The following is a 26,385-nucleotide window of genomic DNA, read 5'->3' as shown; positions in this document are numbered from 1 at the left end:
TGTTAAGAGAACCTCTCTTTCTATTTTGTTGATGTTTGGTATTAAAATTCAGCTCATAATATAGATTTTTTATGTTGGTAAATACGTCTACTAAAACATTCGCTAGCCAAATCTATATTTGTTAGCTGAATTTTTGAAAACCGCAGAAAGCATTAGTTTAAAAACATTTGTTAGCTAAAAAACATCTGTAAGCATAGTTGCTTGTCAACAGAGGGAAAAAGTGTGCTATGTAATTACTTTTTTTCCTACAAAACAAGTGTTATGTTTAGAAAATGCTTGCTTTGTAATACTCAGAACTGATTCAGAATACAGTAAAGCCTGTTTATAACGATACTGTAGAGACCTAGCAAAAAATAGTTATAGACCAGTATTGCTGTAGACAGTTTGAGGATTTGTGCATCCAATGTTTTTGTACGTATAATGTGTGCATGTAATAAACTGAAGAGCCAAAAAAACTGGCATAGGCAGGTACTAAGCAGAGCCATGGCCATAATTATACTCTGTTGGCCAGGGCAAGCACATATTTTTGCACCCCCCATGTAATGTTGAAGTGTATCGATGGGCAAAACATTGCTATGACCAAAACATTGCCGAAAATTAAAAAAATATGAATTGAAGAGCCAAAAAAACTGATACAGGCATGCGTATGCATATAAAGAGATATGGAACCAATCAGAGTACGGCGCTGCGGTCGGCAACTCCTATATAACACAACAAGTGTCTGGCACAGTTGTTAGATTGGTTACTGCTGCTACAATGGCAGGTTATCGAGATTTAGGTGAGTTTGAACGTGATGTTATAGTCGGCGCACGAGAAATGGGACATAGCATCTCCGAGGTAGCGATGCAATTCGGATTTTCACGTACGACCATTTCACGAGTGTACCGTGAATATCGGGAATCCGGTAAAAAATTAAATCTACGACATCGCTGCGGCCGGGAAAAGATCATGCAAGAACGGGACTGAGGAGAATCATTAAACGTGACAGACGTGCAACCCTTCCGCAAATTGCTGCAGATTTCAATGCTGGGCCATCAACAAGTGTCAGCGTGCGAACCATTCAACGAAACATCATCAATATGGGCTTTCGGAGCCGAAGGGCCACTCGTGTACCCTTTTTGACTGCACGACACAAAGCTTTATGCATCGCCTGGGCCAGACAACGCTGACATTGGACTGTTGAGGACCGGAAACACGTTGCCTGGTCTGACGAGTCTCGGTTCCAATTGCTTCGAGCTGATGGACGTGTACGGGTATGGAGACAACCTCATGAATCCATGGACCCTACATGTGGTATGAGGCGTGTGCAGTTGGCGTGATATGGGACCCCTGATACGTCTAGATACGACTCTGACAGGTGACAGATACGTAAGCATCCTGTCTGATCACCTGCACCCATTCATGTCCATTGTGCATTCCGATGGACTTGGACAATTTCAGCAGGACAATGTGACACCCCACACGTCCAGAATTGCTACAAAGTGGCTCCAGGAACACTCTTCTGACTTTAGACACTTCCGCTGGCCACCTAAATCCCCAGACATGAACATTATTGAACATATCTGGGATGCCTTGCAACGTGCTGTTCAGAAGAGATCTCCACCCCCTTTTACTCCTACGGATTTATGGACAGCCCTGCAGGATTCATGGTGTCAATTATCTCCAGCACTACTGCAGACATTAGTCGAGTCCATGCCACGTCGTGTTGCGGCACTTCTGCGGGCTCGTGGGGCCCTACTTGATATTAGGCAGGTGAACCAGTTTTTTTGGTTCTTCAGTGTATAACGTATATAGGCTAGTTCTAATTACATTGCACTCTTATTGATTTTTCTTACAGATACTTGCTTATATAAAATTGTATTTTATAAACTTTAAATTATTTAAACTTTTTTTAAGAACTTTAAAGTGAAATTTTTAGTTTAGATTTTTACTAACACTCTCTATACAAAAGTATGCATAAAAGGAAGATGTAAGTGTATTTTATTTCGTAATAAAATTACAGAAAAAAAACTTAATTTTTTTTGTTCACTTGTTGATGCAAATGACACTTGCATACACAGTTTTAGCCCATCAAATTGAGATCAAATGCACATATTGGAAACATTCGCTAATGTTCAAGCAAAATCCTGTAAAGTGTGTATTAGGAATGGCATCCTTAGAAGAAATTTGCAGTTTGTCTTGTGAATTTTGTGTGTGTGTGTGTGTGTGTGTGTGTGTGTGTGTGTGTGTGTGTGTGTGTGTGTGTGTGTGTGTGTGTGTGTGTGTGTGTGTGTGTGTGTGTGTGTGTGTGTGTGTGTGTGTGTGTGTGTGTGTGTGTGTGTGTGTGTGTGTGTGTGTGTGTGTGTGTGTGTGTGTGTGTGTGTGTGTGTGTGTGTGTGTGTGTGTGTGTGTGTGTGTGTGTGTGTGTGTGTGTGTGTGTGTGTGTGTGTGTGTGTGTGTGTGTGTGTGTGTGTGTGTGTGTGTGTGTGTGTGTGTGTGTGTGTGTGTGTGTGTGTGTGTGTGTGTGTGTGTGTGTGTGTGTGTGTGTGTGTGTGTGTGTGTGTGTGTGTGTGTGTGTGTGTGTGTGTGTGTGTGTGTGTGTGTGTGTGTGTGTGTGTGTGTGTGTGTGTGTGTGTGTGTGTGAGAGAGAGAGAGAGAGAGAGAGAGAGAGAGAGAGAGAGAGAGAGAGAGAGAGACACACACACACACACACACACACACTAGCACCTCCTAGAGATAGAAGGCCTCTGCACGGGTTGCCAAGTTCACCTGTAATGTTACTATGACTATCTAGCAAGTTTGCCACATTTGGAACCAGAGCATCCTATTTCGTTCCTTCTTATTTTAGCATAGAATCTTCCTGGTTGGTTCACAAATACTGCATGGTGATAGGATATGGAGCATAGAAATCACCAATTCTGAGCCTGATGATACTGGCACAAGTAGGCAATTTTTCCCTGAATATTCTGAGGGAAAATTGACTACTTTGCTGACAGCATGAGGAGCCTTTTATCTTTAGGAGGTGCTGGTGTGACCTAGTAGTTATCTTCTACAATAATCTCTTCATCACTTGCGCCGGACACTAGCACTTCATTGTCTTAGAATTCTTCAGGGTTAAATGGAAAAGACAGGTTGAATGAGCATTGGTAAGCATTAACACACATGCACATTTCAGTCACTAGCCCTGGCCTCTGCAAAGCCTCCTCTCTCCAATTTCCCTGCAATCATTTCTACCACTTATATGCACAATCTTTTGTTATCTCACATTCTGGACCACAGGATTTTGTTTTGACCACACAAGACGAAATCTGGATTTAATGTATTATCAATTTTCTCAAAAGATAAAGTTATCATTATAGACAGGAGCAGCTTAAGCAAGGGTAGTGGGTGGCAGCTTAGATTGACTTTAGACAGACACTTAATTTTAAAAAAATTTCCAGTTGTAAAAATTCAAATGAAATTAGGCATTTGAGCCATATTTTGATGACGAAAATATTGAGAAAATGTGGGACTGTAATTACCAAAAACAAGAATATACTTTTTCACAAGAGGCTAGTGTGTAATTTTGTGTCTCTGCTGGATTGCGCTCCCACCCAGAAATTTTTCTGGAGCAGTCAAATGAAGACAAAGGAAAAATTTGGCTTCTTGTCTTGCTCTGGAGCACCAAAAACAAATTTGAAATAAATTCCTTGAAAAGTTTTGCCTTGTTATACCTTCTGTTTGCAGGATAAGTGTAAGCAATGATGTCTAATCAGTAGAGCCTGGATTATATGCACTAAAAAGTGGCAAAATATGCTCTAAATAATATGCACTTAAAAATGCAAAAATATGCACTTGAAAATGCAAAAATATGCACTTGAAAATGCAAAAATATGCACTTGAAAATGCAAAAATATGCACTTGAAAATGCAAAAATATGCACTTGAAAATGCAAAAATATGCACTTGAAAATGCAAAAATATGCACTTGAAAATGCAAAAATATGCACTTGAAAATGCAAAAATTAAATTAAACACCCCAGAATAGCACTAGAAATCTTGTAAAAATCAAAAATTCCGAAATATGTACAAAAAATTGAGAAAATATGCATTGAAAAAAATCACCATCCAAAAAAAGATGTGTTTTTAAAAGGCAACTTTTCTATTTCTTAGTGCACATGTATTGATTTGCAAAAAAATATCCCCTCATATGTATATATATAGGCCTATACCGCATATGCAAATGACTTCTACATATTTTTTATTTGGGCATTTTTTAATTTTTAGTTTGTTTTAGCTGCTCAATAACTAAAATAATTGTAAGAAAAGAATTTCGACGCTATTTCTAAAAAAAATTAACACTTTAACATATCTCTAGAAATAGCCTTACAATAAAACAGAATTCGTAAAATACTTTATAAATATGTATTAATTCACTAAATTTCACCTGCAGGGAAAAAGCAGATGTTATGAAAATATTTCGAATAATATTTATTTGAAAAATTATTTAAAAAAATTGAGTGAACTTTTAAATAAACCTCCAAAAATATGCACTTATACAGAAAATTCTTTGATTTTGTTCATTTATATGCATTAATGTTAAAAAAGGCCAAAATATGCATATATGCATTTGCATATAATCCGTGCTTTACTAATCAGTAAGCACTGTAATGGGGGTTAAGTTATCTGGCATAATTTAGAATGGTATAATGATCCTGGATCAAAATGTGGGAGTTTCTTGAAAAGCAGGACATATAGTCAAAGGCATTTCATACGGAAAAATGATGTGCAGCAGTTAATACTAAAAAATTCAGGTTGATAACCGTGTAACCTGAGGTAAATTCCTGTCAGCCCTACTGCAAGGGTAGTCTTTAGGAGCGGCACATGAGGCTTTACAACCGGGTGGCAGGTAGGCTTGAGCCGCCCCCAGTTATAGACAGTTGCATCTGAAAGTGATTATTGCTGTAGGCAGATTCAAAATACACTGCTGGCCTCCGTAAATGCAACACCCTGAAGGAAGCATGTAAATAATATGAAATTTACAACATGCATTAGCGGAGGTGAGATATGCAAATGATTAGAATTTCAGCGCAGGCGCACATCACGCGCGCCTGTGGTGCCACTTCAAAGCGCTATTTAAGGCTTGGATATTTCGACGATTTGAAGTACGGCAATTATGTTTTTCTTGTGGTTTTTTCAAAAAAACGATCAATTATGCCTCGTAGAAAACAGCGATCATCTTTTGATCAAGTATCCGAGTTCGACAGAGGAAGGATAGTGGCCTACCGAGATTGTGGATTATCTTTCAGGGAAATCGGTAGTCGTGTTGGACGAAATCAAACAACTGTAATGCGGATATGTGATCGTTGGATGTAGGAGGGTACGACGGACCGACGTGTTCGATCGCATCCACCTCAGTGCACCACTTCACGTGATGACAGACGTATGGCAGTGACGGATCGCTCAGCCACATCACGAACCATAGCACAGCACATTCAGTCTGTACCGCATCATCCAGTGTCTGCGCGTACCATTCGACGCCATTTACAGCAGAGTGGTCTGTCCGCAAGACGTCCATTGCTTCGTCTACCCTTGACGCAGAACCACAGACGTCTCCGCCGCCAATGGTGCGATGAAAGAAGGATGTGGACGGCACAATGGAATGAAATTGTTTTTACTGACGAGTCACGCTTCTGTCTGCAACACCACGATGGTCGGATTCGAGTCTGGAGACACCGTGGAGAGAGGATGCTGAACAGCTGCGTTATGCACCGCCACACTGGTCCTGCACCGGGTATTATGGTATAGGGCGGTATTGGATATCACTCTCGCACTCCTCTAGTACGCATTGCCGGTACTTTAAAAAGCCAGCACTACATCTCCAAGGTGTTGGAGCCATTTGTCCTTCCTTACCTTCAGGGCTTGCCCACAGCCATATTTCAACAGGATAATGCGCGACCACACGTGGCACGCATTGTCCAAAGGTTCTTCGTCAATCGCCAGATTGAATTGCTTCCCTGGCCAGCTCGCTCTCCGGATCTTTCGCCGATAGAAAACATGTGGTCCATGGTTGCTCAACGATTGACCCAGATTACATCATCAGCTGCCACACCAGATCACCTTTGGCAGCGCGTGGAAGCTGCTTGGTCTGCTGTACCCCAAGAACACATCCAAAGTCTCTTTGAATCAATGCCGAGGCGTGTGGCAGCGGTGATCTCCAACAATGGCGGCTACTCTGGCTACTGATTTTGGCAGGAACCACACTTCACAGAAGTTTATAAATTTAATCATTTGATGCTTGGTCAACATGTTATCTACAAAATAAATATTGTTGCGATATCTCTTGTCTTTCTTGGTGTTGCAATTTGGGTGGCCAGCAGTGTACATTGAATAAATATGAATTTCTTTGAGACAGAAGAAGATGTCATTATAGGCAAATTTATCGTTATAGAGAGTATCATTATACAAAGGTTTCACTGCAGTTGAAATACTCTTCAATTACTATTAGAAATATATAAGATATTCTCAATAAAATTCTTTAATGTTGTGTTTTTTAAAGTAAAAACCAACATATGTTGCCATAAGTAGATACAGGTTCTTCGAACGTACAGGAGAAGAATCACTGAGGGTGTGCTATAGTGGGGGGGAAAAATGTCCAACTTCATTTTGTCTATGCCAATAATATAGTTTTTCATGGAAGTCAGATCAGTGCAAGTTCCGATAATGTTTTGCAAATTTATAAAACATTGCAGAACGTATTCCAAGAAATAATAGCACATGTTCAAAGCATCATTACTGTTTTATTGATGTAAGGGCTTGTTTTTGTTTAAAAAAATCAATCATTGAATTAGTCGGGATGTCTTTTATTGAATTTCACCTAATCTAATTTTTTTCTTTCAGGTGTGTTGTAACAAAATGCCCTGACCCTGTAACTTCAGTATTCAGACCAGATTTAGTTTTTGGAGCTGTTTCTGAAAGATTAGATGGTTTGATTGAAGATTATGTGGCAGAAAAAAAAAAGAAAGCATTCTTAGAAACAGATTCTTTATTAAATGATCGTTTTAAAAATTTGGTATATTACAGGACAGTTAATGCGCTGGCACACCCTGGCGAAGCAGTAGGCTTATTAGCCGCACAAGTAAGTATGTTTAAAAGTGTATAAAATTTGTGTATACAATGGAACCTGTACAAAATGGAATGTCAAGAGAATAAAATAATATTCCATTTTAGACAAGTTTCCATTTTGTAAAGGTGCATATCAATGCACTAATCATTGTTGGGATTATTGTTTGTTTCCACTCAAAATAGATTTCAGTATAGTTACCGAATGAGACAAGTCTACTTTAGAGCCAGCAAAATGAGAATTCAAAAAACTTGTTATAACAAACTTTAGGGACTAGAAATTTAGTTGGCTATACCATAATGTCATCTTATGGTAAAGAATAAAAAATTTTGCTCTTCATATCCAAAAATGCTTTATTGTGCCAGGTATGCTATAGCTGGGTTAGAGTATACAGTAAAACTTTGGTTAACAAGCAATTCGCATAACGAGCAAAAATTTTGGCTCCGTTAGCGAGCGATGATTCACATTACAAGCAAAACTTTTGCTCTTTATTTATTTTCACGTTATCAAAACTGAGGTGACAGTTTTTCTGCTTTCGCCCACACATGTGTTATGGAATTGTGGGTAATATTATCCCCTAAAGTCTCCGGTAAGCATGCCTCACGTCAAAAATTAGCACATGTGCGAGTAAATACTTTTACGATACAAAACTAGATGTAGCATCGCAGACATGCAGTATGTGCACTTGAAGTTATTTTTCAAATTCTGCTTGCATGTGTGAAGAAAAATGTGGGCTGATTGCATTATTGAACATGGGCATCTTTTTCCTCAGCCACCTCGTAGGACATTTTGCCTGTTGTGGCCTTGTATTTGTGATTTTAAGGGTCTAGCTCATGATAAGGAACCACTACTTATCAAAGAGATTGTGTGCTTCAGAGAAAGCCGTGTACTGGTTGTTTATGAGGATGACATTCAAAAACTAATGGTGAAATATGTCTAGGAGTTGCATGGCCCCCACATGCTAGTGCCAGGCCTTAGGTCAGGATTTTTCATGGAGCCCCTCACTCCCAGCTGAGATTATGGTTTATGTTTGCAGTAAAAAAAAACAGAACCTCTTTCAGGAAGGAAAAAAAAGCTAAGTGAATCTCCCCCCCCCCCATGGGGGTGGAGATACTGGAGCATTGGGGCATTCCCCCCCCCCCTCCAGCGTCAGAGGTGGAATCGACTGATCTAATGTATATATGTATAGACATCTATCCAAGTCCATCTCCGCCTATGCCCCCCCCCCAGATGAGAAAATGAGAAAATCCTAAGCAGTTTGTATATAGTAAAACCTCGCTACAACAACACTCAATGATAAATGTTTGTACAATGATATTTTTTAAATCTTGTTTGGAATTGCCTAGTATGATGTCCAACTATCGATACAGGGATATCCTTCGCTTTCTTTCTTTCAAACCGATCACAACTCAGGTCTATCAACATCTATGGGTGATTTACTACCTAGTGAGTTGTGCCGGAAGTGTAACTGTGTGTGTGTACCTAACACAATCTGAGTGCATATGTTGCTGTGTTGTGTTTGATTTTTCAGTGCTGCCATCTATATTTCAGAAGTGAAGTGAGTGATGTGTTATGATTAAATTATAATTTGTACTGTTTGTAGGTCTGTTACTCTCTATGGCGAGACTTTTTAAAGGGGAGATAGGCTCGCATTTGCAATCTCCTTCACTACAATAAATCCCCTCTATAATGATATTGCTTTATGGAATTTGAAACTACTATGCAAAGATATTTTTTTTATATTTCGCTCGAAATTCCCCTGCTATATATTTTTTAATTCTTCAATAGTTTTTGTTCTTTTGGAAGTGTTTATTAAGTTGCAGTGAAGCTACTTTCTGTGTCGTACCCAAAAGGATTGTGCAGTGAATCATTTTATAGTATGGAAGTTTTTGGTGGTGTCCATGGTCACAGGGCCATAAGTGGGGGTGAGGAGAACAAGTGGGTCTCTTCCCCTGAACTAGAAAAGGGCGCAAATTTCACCTTTTAACATCTCGTTGAACATTAAATAGGGGTGATAAAATGTGTGCTTGCCTCAGCTGATCAAGCATCTTGTTGTGGCCCTGGTGGTTGGTATTCAATGTCAGTCGTCTTTCCATTTAACGATAACAGCTCTACTATGATATTTTTCTTCGTCCACAGGATATTGTTATATTGAGATTTCACTTAATTTTATTATGAATATAAACAATGTCAAATTTATCCTTAATTTCTCTCAAATAAGATATCCACCACATCTCATCAGTTTCTTTGCTCATCAAACAAGTATACTCAGACTATTATACTGCAATATTGTTGGGAATAATGTAATTTTATAAAAAGAAATTATTTAGAAAAATGCATTTAACTACAGAAAAATCATTTTTCTCCATTCGGAGTAATTTCAATATTTATAGAACAATCCTTCAAACAATTTGAGCTAGGTACAGTGATCTCTCACCTATGCACCCACTCACTTATACCTTTCCCTCAGTTATAAGACGATTTTCTACATACCTTTCCCTCAGTTATAAGACGATTTTCTACATACCTTTCCCTCAGTTATAAGACGATTTTCTGCACTCCTGGTCAAAGATATACTATTCCATTATACGTGTCTCTCATTTATGCGTCTTTTTTTCTTGTTCCCTGGTGCCGATGCTTAAGTGAGAGATCACTAAGCATTTTATGTTTCAAAATTACAAAAAAACACATTTTACTGACTTAGTTTTGAAACAGAGATTTGCCGTTGCAAAAAGGTTTCACGTCCTGAACTTACGGTGACCCACTAGTTGATGAGTGATTTCAAATGAAAGAAAAATAAAGATCGAATTCAAATTACTTATTTATTCAAGATTCTTACTGTCCTTAAAATTAATGGAAATTTTTTTATCATTTCAAAATGTCTGGGCTTGTCAGTGTTAAAATAAGGGGAATAAGAGAGATTCAAGGGGAATAGAGGCATCTCGTCAATGCTGCAAAGAGGATTAAATACACTGTGTGCTGGTATGCAAGAGGGCCTGGGTTTGAGTCCCGGTGGAGACAAAATGACTTTTCTTTTCGAGTTCACCTCAGCATAATATTCAGAAAATATTTTTCCTTGATATCTTTGGCCGAGAAAATCTGTCTATCTTTCTCTACCGTCCCACCTGAAGGAGCAGGGCATTTCCTGAAGTTATAAGAGGCTGCTAATACTTCTACTTCAGTACCTCACGCCACAGTGCGTGAAATAAGGAAGGCAGGGTCATGTTTCCAGTGCTGTAGATGGTAGCATACTTTACCGGTATGCAAGAGGGCCTGGGTTCATGTCCTGGTGAAGACAAGATGAATTTTCTTTCTGAGTTCATCTCATCATAATATCCAGAAGATGTTTTCCTGCCACTCTGTGCAATTTAATAATTTATCTAATAAGATCAAAGATCAGCTTCTAAAATTCATGCTTCTGGTAATAAAATCTACTTAGGTATGTCTAGTTCAGTATAGAAATGTAATCTAGTTCAACTGTATTCTTTTTCAGGGATCCTGGGAATTCTCCGGTTGCATTTTATTTGAGAAATAACGGGAGAGAAACCCTTTGACATATGTATGAAACTAGAGTCTCTACATAACAAACCACTTTGAACCATCTTTTACACAAAAAACAATTTCTATCCAGACTTTCAATTTTCCTTTAATTTAGAAAAAAATTCAAAGATTATTCCTCTTATATATACATGAATTTTCTATATGACACATTTTTTGATAAAACAAAGTGAATCTGTTATGCCAGGCGATTCACTATGAGCGTCCAAAAAAGAATTTATTGAATTAAAGAGTAAATGGCAGGGCCATAAATCGGCTAGGTCAATCATGGCACTGCCCCTGGACCCCGAGCCGAATGGGGGCTCCACAAATGTTTACATTTGTTTAGCATAATAAGAGGGACCCCCAAGGAAAAGTCTGCCCCGGTCAGGGTTTAAGCTGGATAAAAAATTCCTTTCGCAAAAAAGCGAAAATTGCGGAATAAGCTTTAGCAAAATGCTACAATGCTATGTAATGATTGATGGTTCGATGTCTTACTCATTTCGTACCTCCTGTAAGCATTTTTGCGAAAGTGGCTACTTCTTCTTTCATATTCTACAATTTTCTTTCGCATTTTGCGATAAATGCGACCGTAGCTTAAACCCTGACCCCGGTGCTCAGAGAAAGCATACTACGACCCTGGTAAATGGAAATAATAATACTGAATAACTACAGTAAAACCTCGATAAGTCGTCACCTCAAGTTATCGAAAAATTGTGACGGCTTAAGCGGAGTGCCATCAGTTTAAATGTGCAGTACTGTAAAACTTTATAAAATTTAAATATACAGTTAAACCTCCGTTTTAGGGAATAAAATAAAGAACTACTCTATTTTAAGTCCACTATTCCATGATCTGTCACCTTCAAATATGAATTAATTTACCTTTGAATTAGGGGACACTTCCATGGGTGTCCCTTATTGAGAGGTTACACTGCATAGCATTGTATTAAAGAATAACTTGGATAGAAATGAATTACCTTTTGGGTTTGATAATACGATTGAATAATCGACGTTTGCGTGTACCCAAAATTCCAAGACGAACACAGCTATACGCATTTCGGAACTATATGAAGTTCCTTCATCAGTAGCAGGAAGAAAGAAAAATATTGAAACTCCTTATAGCGGAAGTTACTGGCTGTTGTAGACGCTGTTTTTGAGTTTGACTCTTGTCTACAACAGCAAGTAACTCCCGCTATAAGGAGTTTCAATATTTTTCTTTCTTTCTTTGTTTCAGTTGTTTTGTTGTTGAGCAGAGAGCAGCTATTAAAATAAATAACTTTTTCCTCTAACACATTTAGTGCTTTTAATTCTTCATCGGTTGTTCCTTGCACAGATGTAAGGTAATCTCGAACAGTCTCTAAAGCTTCAAGAACTTTTGTTTTTTTAGGTGGCAAACAAATTTCCTCTATGTCACTTTCGTCACTCGAACTGTTATGTTGTTTTTCCTCTGACAGTTTGGCACATAACACTTTCATGGTCGCTTCTGAGCATATTGCAAGGTTGTTCTCAATGTCTATATAATCAATGATGTTGGGAATATATTAGTTTTGAAGATTTATGTCATCCAGTAAATTGGGAAAAGTATCAGAATCGGGGTCTTCATTTTCAACCACATTTTGCTGATCATTACTCACGAGCCCTGCGTGTTTAAACACATTTTTCACTGTTTTCTGTGATATTAAATTCCAACTTTTGTGGGTATACTTAATTGCATCTAAAACGGACATTTTGAACTTTTAATTTTCTTCAACATTTTTCAGTAAATCTTTAATGAGCAATTTTTTATAAACTCATTTAAATTTTCGAATTACTCCTTGATTGAGAAGCTGGAGAAGTGCGGTAACATTTGGCGGTAAAAATATCATTTCAATGGCTTTCAAATTTTCAAGACGAGTGTGAGCTGGGCAGTTATCTACTATGATAGCAACTTTGCTCCTTTGTTTTGAAAATTGCTTATCCAATTTACGAATTTGCTGTTCCCAAATTATTGATGACATCTAAGCAGTTTGAATTGCTATCATAATCCACTGGGAGGGATTTAATGTTCTTGAAGCACCAAGATCTCCTGCTTTTTCCAATCACCAGAGGCTTTAGCTTTTCAGTTCCATCCATATATTCACACCAAGCAAAATTACCAAACATTGTTTACTTAGTTTACCGGCAGTACACTTTTCTCCCTTAAATGCTAAAGTCTTATCTGGCAAAAGACTGTAATATAGTCCAGTTTCATCCATGTTGAACACATCCGATTCAAAATAACGTGTTAAAATATCCTTCAGGATAGGATTTTTCCAGTGTTCTACCACAATGACATCAACACATGCTGCTTCCCTGTTCACTTTCTTAAAGGAAAGACTATGTCTCTTCTTGAAGCATTCAATCCTGCCTGTACTGGCATTGAAACCTTCAACATCAAGTTCCTTTGTAATTTCTAGGGCTTTTTTTCTCAGAATAACAGCGGAAATTGGGACATTTTCTGATCTAATGAATTTTAACCACTGAGAAGGACCGCTTCGACATCTTAAAATTTTGATTTTCGCAATCGCTTCCTTTGATCCATGCAATCACTTGCCTCTATACTTTCTTTGGACGATAAAATATCGTTTAACATGGTCCGCGGAATACCGTGTTCTTTGGCAAAAGCAGACTTCAAAACATTAGATTTTTCGAAAAGAGCAACCAAATCTTTTTTTAGAAGAGTTGGACCCCTTTGCCCAAGAATATTGAGAAGACACCAACGAATAAGGCAAATACACAAAAAATAATAAAAGTCCTAATGCATTTCAACACCAATGGGTGTCGTCTTCAGAGGAAAAATTTAACCACTAGTCTCACTGACTGAGTTTCCCACTTGGGTTGAATACCAAATCTTCACGCTCGGTTGCTCAGCGGAAGAAGTACGTCTGTTCACTTCAAACTTTGTGGTCAGAATGAAGCTGTGAGCCTGCGTGAGATACTAATGCAGCGTCCTGATTGGACATTTGCGGAATAGTGCTATCCAATTGGTCCATTCGAATTTTCTTGTAATTCCCGCTCGAAATGAATTTAAGCCATGGTGTTGCGATCGGTGGTGTTGATTTATTATCGTTCACTAGTATATTTTTGAAGGCCCGAATATATGTGCCTTCGTAGAAATCTAGATCAACTGTGGACTTGACTTTGTGAAAAACTCTCGCTTCTTGAAATTTGAATTTATGGCCTTCTTGCCAACAGTGAGCGGTGATGGTCGATTTTTCACATTCCTGTTTCTTAACACAGCGAGCATGTTCATTTAATCTTGCTTTTATGGGTGTCCTTGTCTGCCCTATAACCAAGAGAGCAATCACCACATGGAATGTAATAAATGCCCCATTGTTTATTCTGCGCTATAGCATCTCTAGGGGGCAAGGAACCAAAGTTTTTAGTGTGCAGATCTATGGTTGTTAGATTAAACTTTTTACGAATCGGTTTGATCTTCAGTGAGAGTATTGGATCGTAGGGTATGACTACACTTTCTCTGAGTGGTCTCTCTGTAATATTTTCTAGAATGGTTCCTCGTGCCGGTTTCAAGAATTTTCTACTTAATTCGTCAATGATCTTGGGGTTGAACCCCCTGTCTATCGCAATTGCTCTGATGGTTTCAAGTTCATGGTCTAATGTGTTCCGATCTGAACGGATGTTAAATGCTCTCGCTACAAATACGAAAAGCCGAAAGTTTCTGTTGCATGGGATGGCAAGATCTGAAATGAGGTGGTAATGAGACCGCGAAAGGCTTACGATAGACCGAGGTTTGGAACTGTGATTTCTGTTTCGTTACTAATTCCTCCAAGAAAGAGAGTTCATTGTTAGTTTCAAATTCGGCTGTGAACTGAACATGAGGGTCTATGACATTCATAACGAGTAACAATTGTTCCCAGTCATCTTTAGAGCCGTCCCAAAGCACAAAAGTATCGTCCACGTATCTTCGATAAAATGAGAAGGGCACAACGTTCAATAGCTTACTCTCAAAGTCGTCCATATATATATATATATCACACAAAATCGCCGAGATGGGATTGCCCATTGCTAGACCATCTGTCTGGGTGTAAAACTTGTCATCGAAACTGAAGGCTGTTTGTGAGATACATGTGAAGGTGAGATTGTAAATTTCTTCTACTTCAGGCTGTGAAAAATTGTGGGTTTTAAGTCGTCTTACTAGACAACTGATACTACATTGACACTACATCAAAAGACACCATGTTGAGCTGTTTGGGTTCAATTGTACGTATTATTTGAGCGAAGCTAGATGAATTTCTAACTGTATTATTATTTGATTTAGTGAGTGGAGAGAGAATTGGGACAAGGAATTTAGCGAGCTTGTATGACGCTGTACCAATGTTAGAGACTACAGGACGGAGAGATAGTGTTGGTTTGTGCACTTTGGGTAGGCCATAGATCCGTGACGAAATGGCGTTTGATGGAATTACGCTCTTTTTTGCATGCTCCGGAAGAGAGACACTGGTCTTTACCATTTCTTTTCATTTTCTCAAGTGAGAATCAGATGGATCTTTCTTTAATTCTTTATAAGGACCACTGAAAATATGTGATGTCATCAACTCTGAATATTGCTCTTTAGGCATTATCACAATTTGCCCCCCTTTATCTGCTCTAGATATTACGATATTATTATCATTTTGCAGTTGTTTGATGCTTCAACGTTCATCCGGTGAGTAGCCTACAGTGACCTTCTTGTTGTTCTTTCGCTCATTATACACCAAAATGTTGGATATGAGATGTCTCAGGGTGTCTTTTTGTTCAGGTAGAATCTTACTGCGTGAAACTGACTTCTCTATAGGGGCAATGAAATTAATTGGGTTAAATTTAGGTTTGTCGCAGAAATTAATTTCCAGTTCCAAAGCTTTAGTTTGCATTTCTGTCAATTGGTTGCCAGTTAAATTAAGTATTTTAGCTTTATTAACTAATGGGGGTGCAGACAAGAAGCATTAGGAGAGACACTATTAGATTTTAATTTGGAAAATTTCTTGTTGAGGGTGTCATGATGACGTTTGGACTCCTTCACAGTTCACAGTATGAATTTTGCTCTAAGCTAGGGGGATAATGGCAAAGCACGGTGAAATCCCTCGCGTTGAGCTAATTCCAAATGAGACAAATACAAGCCTTCCTCGACGGAGACTAGTGCACTCCTGAGATCTTGTATGAGGCAACGTAGTATAATAATTTTACTGTGATTAAGGCCTTTGTTTACATGGGGGGGGGGCTCTCTCTAACGAGCAGGACAAATTCAAAATTTTCGGGGTGATCCCCGACGACTTACATTTCAACAGTTTTCTTATTTGTTGGTGTCTTCTCAATATTCTTGGGCAAAGTGGATCAACTCTTCTATGTTTTAGACGGCAACGGGTCTATCATCATGAATACTTTTAACATCTTTTTGCAGCTACAAAGGAAGCGTGAACACCGGCTGAATAGGATTCGGTTCCTGTTGAAAGACTTACATCAATATCATCAAGAAAATATATGACCAAGGAACTGCAACCATTCATTTGCATAAAGGAAAAGCAAAGATTAAACTTGGGAAAGGTGTGCGACAGGGTTATACTATCTCACCAAAACTCTTTACCGCTGTTTTAAAAGAAGTATTCAGAAAACTGGATTGGGATAAAAAGGGAATTAAAGTAAATGGAGAATTTCTCAACCATTTGCGTTTTGCAGACGACGACGTTGTTATCGGCAGTAATCCAGGGGGTGAACAATCCCACTTTCCTTATATAATGCCCGTTCCGCACTTGTCGTTAGATAAGGAACTATCGTAAGGAACGTGCTAAGGAAAATTCCTTAAGCGGCACTCTCCCCTTTGCGTTGAGCATTGTCCTTAGGATCACGTGACGGGTTGCAGAGGAAAAAACCGGTCTTTCGGTTCATTTGTTCGTTTCTATGGTTCAGCTCACTATTCAACCAATCAACGTAAAGCAAAAAGTGTACAACTACTACTACGTATTAAAAATCAATATTTTTTCAACATTCGTGGCAACAATTGCTTTATTTACTTTATTTTCATGTAATATATATATTTTTTTACATTGGCATGATCAAAAGTTTCTTCTTATTTTTAATAATTCTTTATAAGATATTTTAATAATTTTCTTACTGGACGTATAAATTTGTTTTAGAGACAATTCAAGTTTTTTTGAATAGAAATTTTAAATTACAATTTTTTCTGAAAGGTAATTTTAATTTCTCATGACGTATTACCAATTAGAGGTTAATACAGCAAGTGTCAGGCTCAATCATGGGGGAAAAATATTGATCTTTCAGGTCTATGAGTTTTAATGGCTCATGTTTTAATGTTAACGATTTTCTCACTTAGGAAAATATATTGAGATTTCTTATCTATCCACTCTTGACATGTTGGAACTGTAGCTATTCCCCCTTATATACATGTTTGGCAAATATTATTTGATACTATATATGTTGATATTGCTTGAGCCATGCCATTCACCATATCTCGCAATAAAATTTTAATTTCTCTCCAATCATCCAATCATTTCATTAAATTTTCTGACAACATAAGTAATCAACTGCAGTGAAACGCTTTGGACAGAAAATTTTGATGAGTCGACAAAATAAGTCATTCTAAATGGAAACGTTATTCGTTTTATGATTTCAGATGCATTTTCATTTAATCAAGAAAATAAATTATATAACTCTGGGTAAAATAAATCAAAACTTCATTGCACTGAGCTGTTTAAATGTTTGCATACAAAACTGTTTTCTTGACAACTAATTCTAGATTTATTGTAGTACAAAAATGTAACATTCATAAACATTTTTTCTAAATATAATCACAAAGAAAACAAACTGATTTACTGCTTACGATCATGGATAAATTTATTAGATAAATGTGTGAACAGTATTTCATGCACATATATGATTGCGGCTGTGTATGAATATACATATAAGTGCTAGTTAATAGAGTTGTTGCTCAAATAACAATTTCTAGTTTTACACTGGTAGGCCATAACTTGTGTCATTGCATTCAACATTTTCACCTGAAATGAAAATGGTAAATTGTATGATAGTTTTGAGTATTGAACTTTGTGCATGTCACAAAAAATTCCAAAGAAAAATGAAAGAGATTCAACTTACCTGCGAAATCTATGGTTTAATCCATCGGAGTACATAAGTACACACCATGAGCACAGATTTCTGTCTTCAACAGGCATGTAATGTCTTCATTTTGCGACTCTCATTTCAGTAGATGGTCAAGAACCTAATAAGCATTTCAAATAGTATATAACAAAGTACCAAAATATATAAATAATAGTACCAAACATATTTCAATGTATCAGCGGTGTGATGGAATAAAATAACATGTTATTTGTCAACTAAATTTGACAACTGCTAATACTACTAAACCACATATACAAGTGATATATTTCTGAGGAATTTCTAATTGACATGTTTTGGAAAGTGTTATGTTGTTATATCGAACCACTGGAAGAATATACGGGTTGATAATGAAAAAACTATCCCGACATATGGGCCCCTAACTACACTGCTCAAAGCAATTAGGAGAGCACATGGTTTTAACAAAATTACACAAAGATGTATACCGATAAGTAACATAAAATTAATCATCCATAATTTAAAGTCTAGCAGGAAACGGAAGAAGAAAACTTCATATGCAAATCAAAGTTCATGACGTCAGAAACCAGAAAAAGGAGATAAGGGCAGAAATCGGGATGTTGCAGAAACGTCTGTTTTACTTCCGTAACTGTGAAATTCGATTGCGCAGTATTTTTTTTTTTTTGAGACAAGGTGACTTGAGGATGTCTCAACAACGTGATTTACCGGAATCCATGGCATGGCGTGTTATAGGCAGACTGGAATCCGGGCAAACACAACGTAGTGTCGCGGATGCTGTTGGAGTCGCCATAAATGTTGTTGTTGCAAGGCTGTGGAATCGATTCCAAGAAACAGAAAATGTTAGACGTCGATCAGGGCAAGGTCGGCCACGCGCCGCTACAGCAACTGATGACCGGTATATACGGTTAACAGCCCGTCGAAACAGAACAGAGAATGCTATGCAGCTTCAAAGACGGTTGGTCAGGCTGCAACAGGACGAAGGGTGTCCAGCCAAACAGTACGTAATCGGCTTCATGAGGGAAGGCTCTATGCACGTAGGCCAATGGTCTGCATTCCGTTGACCCCACGCCACCGTGCGGCCCGAAGAAGATGGGCTGCTGAACATCGAGATTGGGAGCAACATGATTGGAGCCAAGTGCTGTTTACAGACGAGTCCCGATTCAGTCTGGAGTGTGACACCCGACGTGTTCTGGTATGGAGGGACAGGGGCACTCGAAATAACCCAGCATTCGTTCGTGAAAGGTCACAATACAGACGAGCTGGTTGGATGGTATGGTGTGGAATCAGCATATGCGGACGTATGGACCTGCATATCATTCGGAATGGCACTTTGACGGCCCGAAGGTATGCAGACGAGATACTGCGACCTCATGTCATCCCTTACGCTGGAGCCATTGGAGATTCCTTTGTTTTCCAGGATGATAATGCCCGACTGCATAGAGCTCGTCTGGTGGAGAACATGATTGAAGCTGAAACAATACAGCGTATGGAATGGCCAGCGTGCTCTCCTGACCTGAACGCATTTCTGCGCGACCAAGGGCGCCTGTTACTGTCCGAGACTTGCAGATTGCACTTCTTGAGGAGTGGAACAGTATTCCCCAAAGTCTGATCGATAACCTCATCGCATCCATGGCAAACAGGTGTGCAGCAGTCTTAGCTGTTCGAGGAGACCACACGCCCTATTAAAACTCATGCGTCATGTATAAACAGTACTTTTTTTTATCGCTTACATGTAACCAAATTGTTGCCCTAAATCATCTTTTCATGTTTTTTCCATATTTTCAAAGAATTAAAGCTTTATTCCAAATTTTTTTTACATCTTTTTTCTGTATTGCGCATTGATACGCGTGTACTATCCATTGTATGCCAATACGTGGCTGTCTCGCACGGCTTTCTTCACTTTCTTGCTTGCTCCCCTAATTGTTTTGAGCCGTGTATCATACCATTCACAGAAACTGAATGAAATTTTGGCATAAGGTATTTTGAGGTATGCGCTCAAGAATGTTATGGAAAACAACAGTGTCACTCTAACAGTTACGGTTACAGTGAGAAAATTTTGAAAATATCAAATGGCAACACCAAGTTTTTTGTATTGGAATGCGATATCCATACTGAAAAACACTAAATGGCATTGGAATGGCACCTGTAGCACGAAAATCCCCGGAGCTAGGCAAGGAAAAAGTAAAAGGACTTTGCCGTGCACCAGAGCATTCATGTTCGTTTCATTCGTCACACCGTTTCTTCGGCTGAGATCCCAGCCTGATTAATCCTCCACAAGGTCATGTGGAAAATTTGTGAAACACAATAAAATGCTTTATTTTATGCTGCTTCTCTGTCCTTATTGGTTGTCCTCACTTTTAGCCTATCTACTTCCGGTGATTTTCATGCTACAGTTGCCGTTCGAACGCTATTTAGGGTTTTTCACAATGGAGATCACATTCCAATACAAAAAACTTGGTGTTGCCATTTGATATTTTTGGAATTTTCTCTAGATTAACCCAGGCTCCTAGTGGTCCAATACATATTTAGAATAAAACGATGACTCATGAAAAGAAAGAAATCAGTTAAATTTCAATAGCATTTAATATTTAATCAAATGATTATATGAAAAGAACGAGTTATATTTACTCAAATGATCATATGAGAAGAACGAGTTATATTTACACAAATAAAAAGTCAATTAAAAAAACCATTTCCACGATATCAAATTCTGCATAATACATAGACAGAATACTATATGTTCAATTATAATAATTTTGACTTGATGTTGGAATAACTCTCTTTTAATCACTCTTTATGCCTAATTTCGCCATCTGCCCCCTGTTAATTCCTCCTAATTTAGGTTTTAACTAAACGTCTATAATTTACTAAAAATATGGTAAGAATTTCTTTCCTACCCTTCCTCCATCCCTTTCATCACAGATGATCGCCGCTCCTGATGCTGATCGATTGCAATGTGTAAAAACAAAAATCTAACTACATCTTTTCTCAACTAGATTTTTAGCTTGCACTAATCAATCTGCTTTAATTTTTCAAAGATTCCAAAAAGTAAAGTTTTGAGGGGTATCAACCCTCCTTTTCTAATTGGTAGTCCGGCTTCAAAGAAAGATCCTTCCATTGGGTGATGAGGATTACGTAGGTACAAATTAGTATTAATATTGACATCATTGGTCAAGGTTCACCCCCTATGATCTTTCGAAGCATATGGGAGGAAGATGTTTTCTGTGGGGGGGGGGGGAGTTGTACAAGAAAAAAGAGAAGGAAAAGAGAAGAAGAGAGGAAGCAAGAAAGTCAGAAGGCACATATTCCCAAGAAGGGATGCGTACAATAGATGAAATAAAGCCAATAAAGTCAATTGCCTGCAGGTGGCAATTACAATGGTCAAGAGCCAAGAGGCGTCAGTATATAGGGGAGAGAGAGAGAGAGAAAAGAAGAATATGGAGCGGCTATTACGCAAACTTTGAAGGGGCCCTTTAAGTAAGTGGCCATAAAATTAAGGAATGTTGATGGAGGGGAAAGAGCATGTTTTGTACATTTAAATGGCTTAAGTCCCCTTTTCCCTTATTATTATATTATATTGGGCTGGAAATTGGAACTCTCCCGCTTCATCTGATAGTGATGGCTATTGACGCCATAGCAATGCATATCCATCTTGCGGAAAAAGAAAAAAAAGAAAAGAAAAAGAAAATATAATTCGGGAGATTACAATACTGGCAATAAAATTATGTTTGCTCTTCAAAACATGAATGAAAATCTGGTATGTACAAATGTACATCACTTGAAACAAAGGTAAGCAATGTAGGAATGCATTGAAAAGAATACTCGTACCTAGATATACATATGCGAAAAGAAAAATATATTACATATATATTACATATGTGTAATATAAAAATTAGAAGTGAATATACATTTATGTGTTGTAGATATATACATGTGCTTCGATATTGTCGTAAGTGAATTGCAGAAAGATAATATAAGCTGAAATAAAATAATATACAAAAGAGCTTTGCAAAAATCACTGAGCATGAAATACACAGAAGCTTTTAAAAATTTCATGAATTCATAACGTAGATTACGTATCATCCCTTTCGATTATTTATCGGAAGTATTTTTTATTTTTTTTCTTCTCTCGGAATAGCGAAGATACGTATAATTTCTTTGGATAAAGTCACATAAAAATATGAGAATGATATGTTTAGACATAGCAACAAGAAAATCACTGTTGCATTTATCACTGAAATGAATGTAATATTAAGTGTCGCTGAATATGTTTCCCTGATAATGCTGCGCATCGATACTAGATAAGTTACAGCACATTCATTACTCAACTTCAACGTACTTGTTCAGTGCCTCGAGAGTTATTAGTTCAAAAGTGTAAGTTTTCAAAATCCAGCTGTGCAGGAAACAAATTGGCTTGTCGTGGCTCAATCCGCACTAGACCCAATGTCAGGAATCAGTCCTCATGATGTTTAGCGTGGGTTGCACTTTGCAGCGGATGTATATCGTAGAGAGCGTCGAATGTGTTTGTTCTTTTCACATGTCAGTCACTGAATAGAGGACGACGCTGGAGTACTGTCGAAGTGAAAATTATTAAACTAAATTATTGGACCGTTCGTTCGTGTTCAGACGTGCAGTCAGTCCCGAACACTGTTTGTTACACAGACTACTGAGGACAACCAAAGTGTGACACCGGCGAAGCATCTCGTTCCGTAGGCGTATCCAAGAGAAATTGTACGGAAACAATTTCAGTGTATGGTGTCTGGAAATGGCAGTTCAATATGAAGTTTTGAACACATTTGTGAAGTTAGCAAATTTCTTTGCTTGAAGACATCACTGCCAAATTACTCGGTGAACCATCGCATCAACGAGTCTGAGTGATCGATGTCGTTGTCTGCTGAAAAGGAATTTGCATCGTTCGAAGGGCGAGTTTGAAACAGTTGACAACTGTCTCCTCTAAGCAGAGTTAATTGAAATTTGTGAGCAGTGTCCTGAGAGTACGGGCACATTTCACTTATGAATTATGAACGTTGAAGGGATATAGAAACATAGTATATAAAACATTTGGCAGAGAAAGAAAAAATCTTACCACAGTGATCATTTATAATCATTCCCAAATTAAACTTGTTTAAATGCTCAATACAAATATTATAACCCTAATAACTCTGAGGGATTATAGATTCCAACATCAAATTATACTACACTAATACGCAGTATGTTGTATTCTTAACACAATATTGCATATATGCTATATGTGGATATTTACATGAAAGTACTTGCATGCATAAGTGTACAATATTAATACTTTTGTTCCTCATGCACATTTTTAACATTTTGACAATTTTTTTTTCTGTTTTTCTTCACTTCCATTTTTTCTTCTTTCATAATTTAATTTTTTTTCTTCTTTCATAATTTAATTTTTTTTCTTAATTTAATTTTTTTTTCCTTAATTTCATTTTTTTCATCCTTATTTTGTTTTTGTCTTTTTCGTATACTTTCATTTCTTTTTTTTTTTTTCTCTATACTTTCATCTTTTTTCTATAAGTTCAATTTTCCTTTTATAATTTCATTTTTTTTCTTTCATCTTTTTTTCTCATAGTCTCATTTTTTTCTCACACTTTCATAATTTTTTTTTCTCATAATTCCATTATAATTCTACTTTGTTTTCAAGGTTTTAACAATTTTTTCTCAAATATAATAGAGCGAAATTGATTACGCATAGAAATGAACAATGTAAATGCATCCATTAAACACATACTTTTCAATATAAACATAATTTGACAGTCATTTATGTTGAATGCTTCATCTTCTTCTTCTTCAGAAATAGAGATATGTACATATGTGAAACTGTTTTTTTTTTTTTTAAATAAGATGGTGCTTTATCAAACTTGTAGTGCACTTCAATGTCTACCTCAAATTTAATTTGTGAAAGAGAGATAGTGAGTTTGAAGAAAAATTTTGCATGGAAAAAAAAAAGGAAAATTGGAAACAAATAAGTGTTCACCATCCAATGAGGGGCCCTACTCACTGAACAATCAACAGCATATTTGTATCCACGACGGAATTTCAGCAATAAAAAAAAACTTATCACTGAATACAATTATAAAATTCGATGAATTAATTTTCAAATAATCGTTATAGAAGTTTTAAAAAAAATTACCATTTTCAAGTCCCATATTATTTATGTATTTACATACACAACACTTGATTAATATGTTCCAAAAGTGAAAGTGTTAATTTGTGCTGGCCGGTTAGAGCGCAAATTGTATCGATGACCAACAGAACGCTGAGGCAATAAATTACGGGACATATTGTCCAGAGCAGGGGGAGCATCACTTGCTGTACTTGTGGAAGGCCTTTGGGTTTGACATCCTTGAATAGAAGATTGTGGTCTTACAATGGCAGGGTTATCTGTGTTTCAAGAAGGCTCCTCGGAATAGTGCCCAGGGCTACTGCTGGGTGGGTTCCCCACCGAACGTGTGGCACTAGGAGAAATACATTGAAGGTCAGACAATTCATCGAAACTAGCGTGTGGCCTTTGTTGTACAATGGAGTCTGCCGGATTTCTACTATTCTCGTTTTCCCTAATAGCACTGTGCATATAATCCAATTCTTGACGTCTTTCTTTGAATGGGATCAACCTGTTTGCATGTACTTTAATAGGTTTTGCTTTTGGATTTCTTGAATCAATTATTGTAAAATTTACAGGATTGTGAACTGTGAGAATTCTGTAGGGACTGACGAAATTTCTTCTCTTAGGAAGCAAAGCGTGTCTATCAGCGTCGGGTTGATGCAAGAATACTAATTGACCTAGGTGAAAATTCCTATCTTTCGCGAATTTTCGTTGGTAATTTCCCTGCCTCTCTGCTGATGTAATTAGACTTTCACGCACTTTGTTGAATGTGTACTGCAGTTGTGTTGTTTTTTGTGTGAAAAAATCAGAATATGAGACACGTGTATGTGGAGTTGTCTGATTAAGTATGTCTGTTGGAAGTGTAGGGTCGTAGGAAAGATGTAAATACACTGGCTTTTCCTGTGTCGCTTGATGAATAGTTGAATTATAAATTAATTCATAGTAATTAATGTATGCATCCCAATCAGTTGTTCCTAGTGCAAATATAGACAGGGACTTCTTCAAGTTAGAATTTATCCTTTCACTTTGACCATTGGATTGTAGGCACATCTCCGTTGTTTGCAATTTCGTTACCCCTAGGCGACTACAAAGTGTTTTAAAAAGGTCACTCACAAAATTTGAACCTTTGTCTGATAATAATTTCTCAGGAAATCCAAAAGTGCAAGCAAAGTCAAGGAATTTCTCTGCTGTTGTTTTTGATGTTTGGTCGGGAACTGCGTATAGTTTCACAAATTTTGTGAAATGATCAATGAACGTAAGTATATAGCAGTTTCCACGTGAGGTGTTAGGCAATCTTCCGACAAAATCGCAAGAGACATATTCCATTGGTCGAGATGGAATAAAATGACGTTGCAATGGAACAGGTGGTACTCTACAAGGAGATCGGAAAGATATGCAATGTTGGAACATGGTTATAGTTTTGTCACCCCCCCCCCCAAAAGTGTTTATTTTCATGTCTCTCTATCAATCACTATATTCGTAGTGGTTGAAAAATTCTCCTTTTAACTGCCATGACAGCTGCAAATAAGCAAATATGCTTTTCAGTTATAAAATATATGGAAATCTTAACTTGTTTTGAGTATTTTTCTCTGGGTTTATATATATTCAGTTTTGCCTCATGTACTGAATAACTTTTAAATTAAGTGTTTTTCTTTTTTTAGAGAAAGCTTTTTAAAAATCATCAACTTCATTTATGTTTAAAAAGATTTTTATAATGTGTACTTAGAAAAGTCTTTTTTGCTCTACCTTTAGGGTCTGTGAGGAACCTCAAGATATTAAAATATTTTCCTAGATTTTGGTACAATATCTTAAAACCTTGAAAGGCATCTTTTGAATACTAAGGCAACATCAATTTTTAAAAAATGTGAAAAAACACCCACCCTACTGAGGACCTCTGACATAAACCTGTAGTTAATGTAGTAAAAAATTTAGAGGAGACCTTCATCCAGCAGTGGATTGAAAATGGTTGTTGTTGATGATGATGATGATTTACTTATTGATTGAATGCCATTTTTATTAGTCATTTTTATGTGAATTGTGGAAAAAATTATCAGAGTTTCCATTATTCCCTATGGGGAAGTTTGATTCGAATAACGAGCAATTCATATAATGAGCACGTTGGTGGAACAAATTAAGCTTGTTAAAAGTTCCACTGTATATATATATCTTTCAGACCCAGTAGTAAGAAACACATGGTGTTGTTTTTTCTGGTTGTCATTATTCTTGTTTAATCTTAGGAAATTCAGCCTTGACTACAATGATAACACACACATAATTCTTGAAGTTGGCTGAACTCCTGGAGGTTAAAAAATAGTACCTGAAGTGAGTAAAAGCAACCTGCAAGTTTGTACATACAGGAGGCTAGGACCACACATCAATCTTTTGTAACTCATCAAGTTGCTCACCAGTTGAATGCTGTTGCAGACGCTTGCTATAATCAACGAAAGCATCATTCTCATAATTCACTTGAGTCGATGAACATCATTGAACCAGATTATGCTTGAACTTGAACT

The 26,385-nt window shown here is 37.4% G+C and overlaps 1 protein-coding gene across 1 annotated transcript in view; it reads left to right on the top strand.

Moving 5' to 3' along the window:
- The window catches only part of Polr1A (RNA polymerase I subunit RpI1), a 553,279-nt gene that overhangs the window by 387,267 nt on the left and 139,627 nt on the right, over positions 1-26,385 (top strand). Inside the window, exon 22 of the mRNA XM_089249700.1 lies at positions 6,858-7,095. Coding sequence (XP_089105826.1) covers positions 6,858-7,095 — 238 coding nt within the window. The remainder of the gene's footprint in view (positions 1-6,857; positions 7,096-26,385) is intronic.

This window comes from Pholcus phalangioides, unplaced genomic scaffold (assembly GCF_987345545.1).
Source record: "Pholcus phalangioides strain wild (caught in Gottingen) unplaced genomic scaffold, Ppha-v1.0 ptg000022l_1, whole genome shotgun sequence".
Lineage (NCBI taxonomy): Eukaryota > Metazoa > Arthropoda > Arachnida > Araneae > Pholcidae > Pholcus > Pholcus phalangioides.
This window is presented reverse-complemented; position numbering and strand designations above follow the sequence as displayed.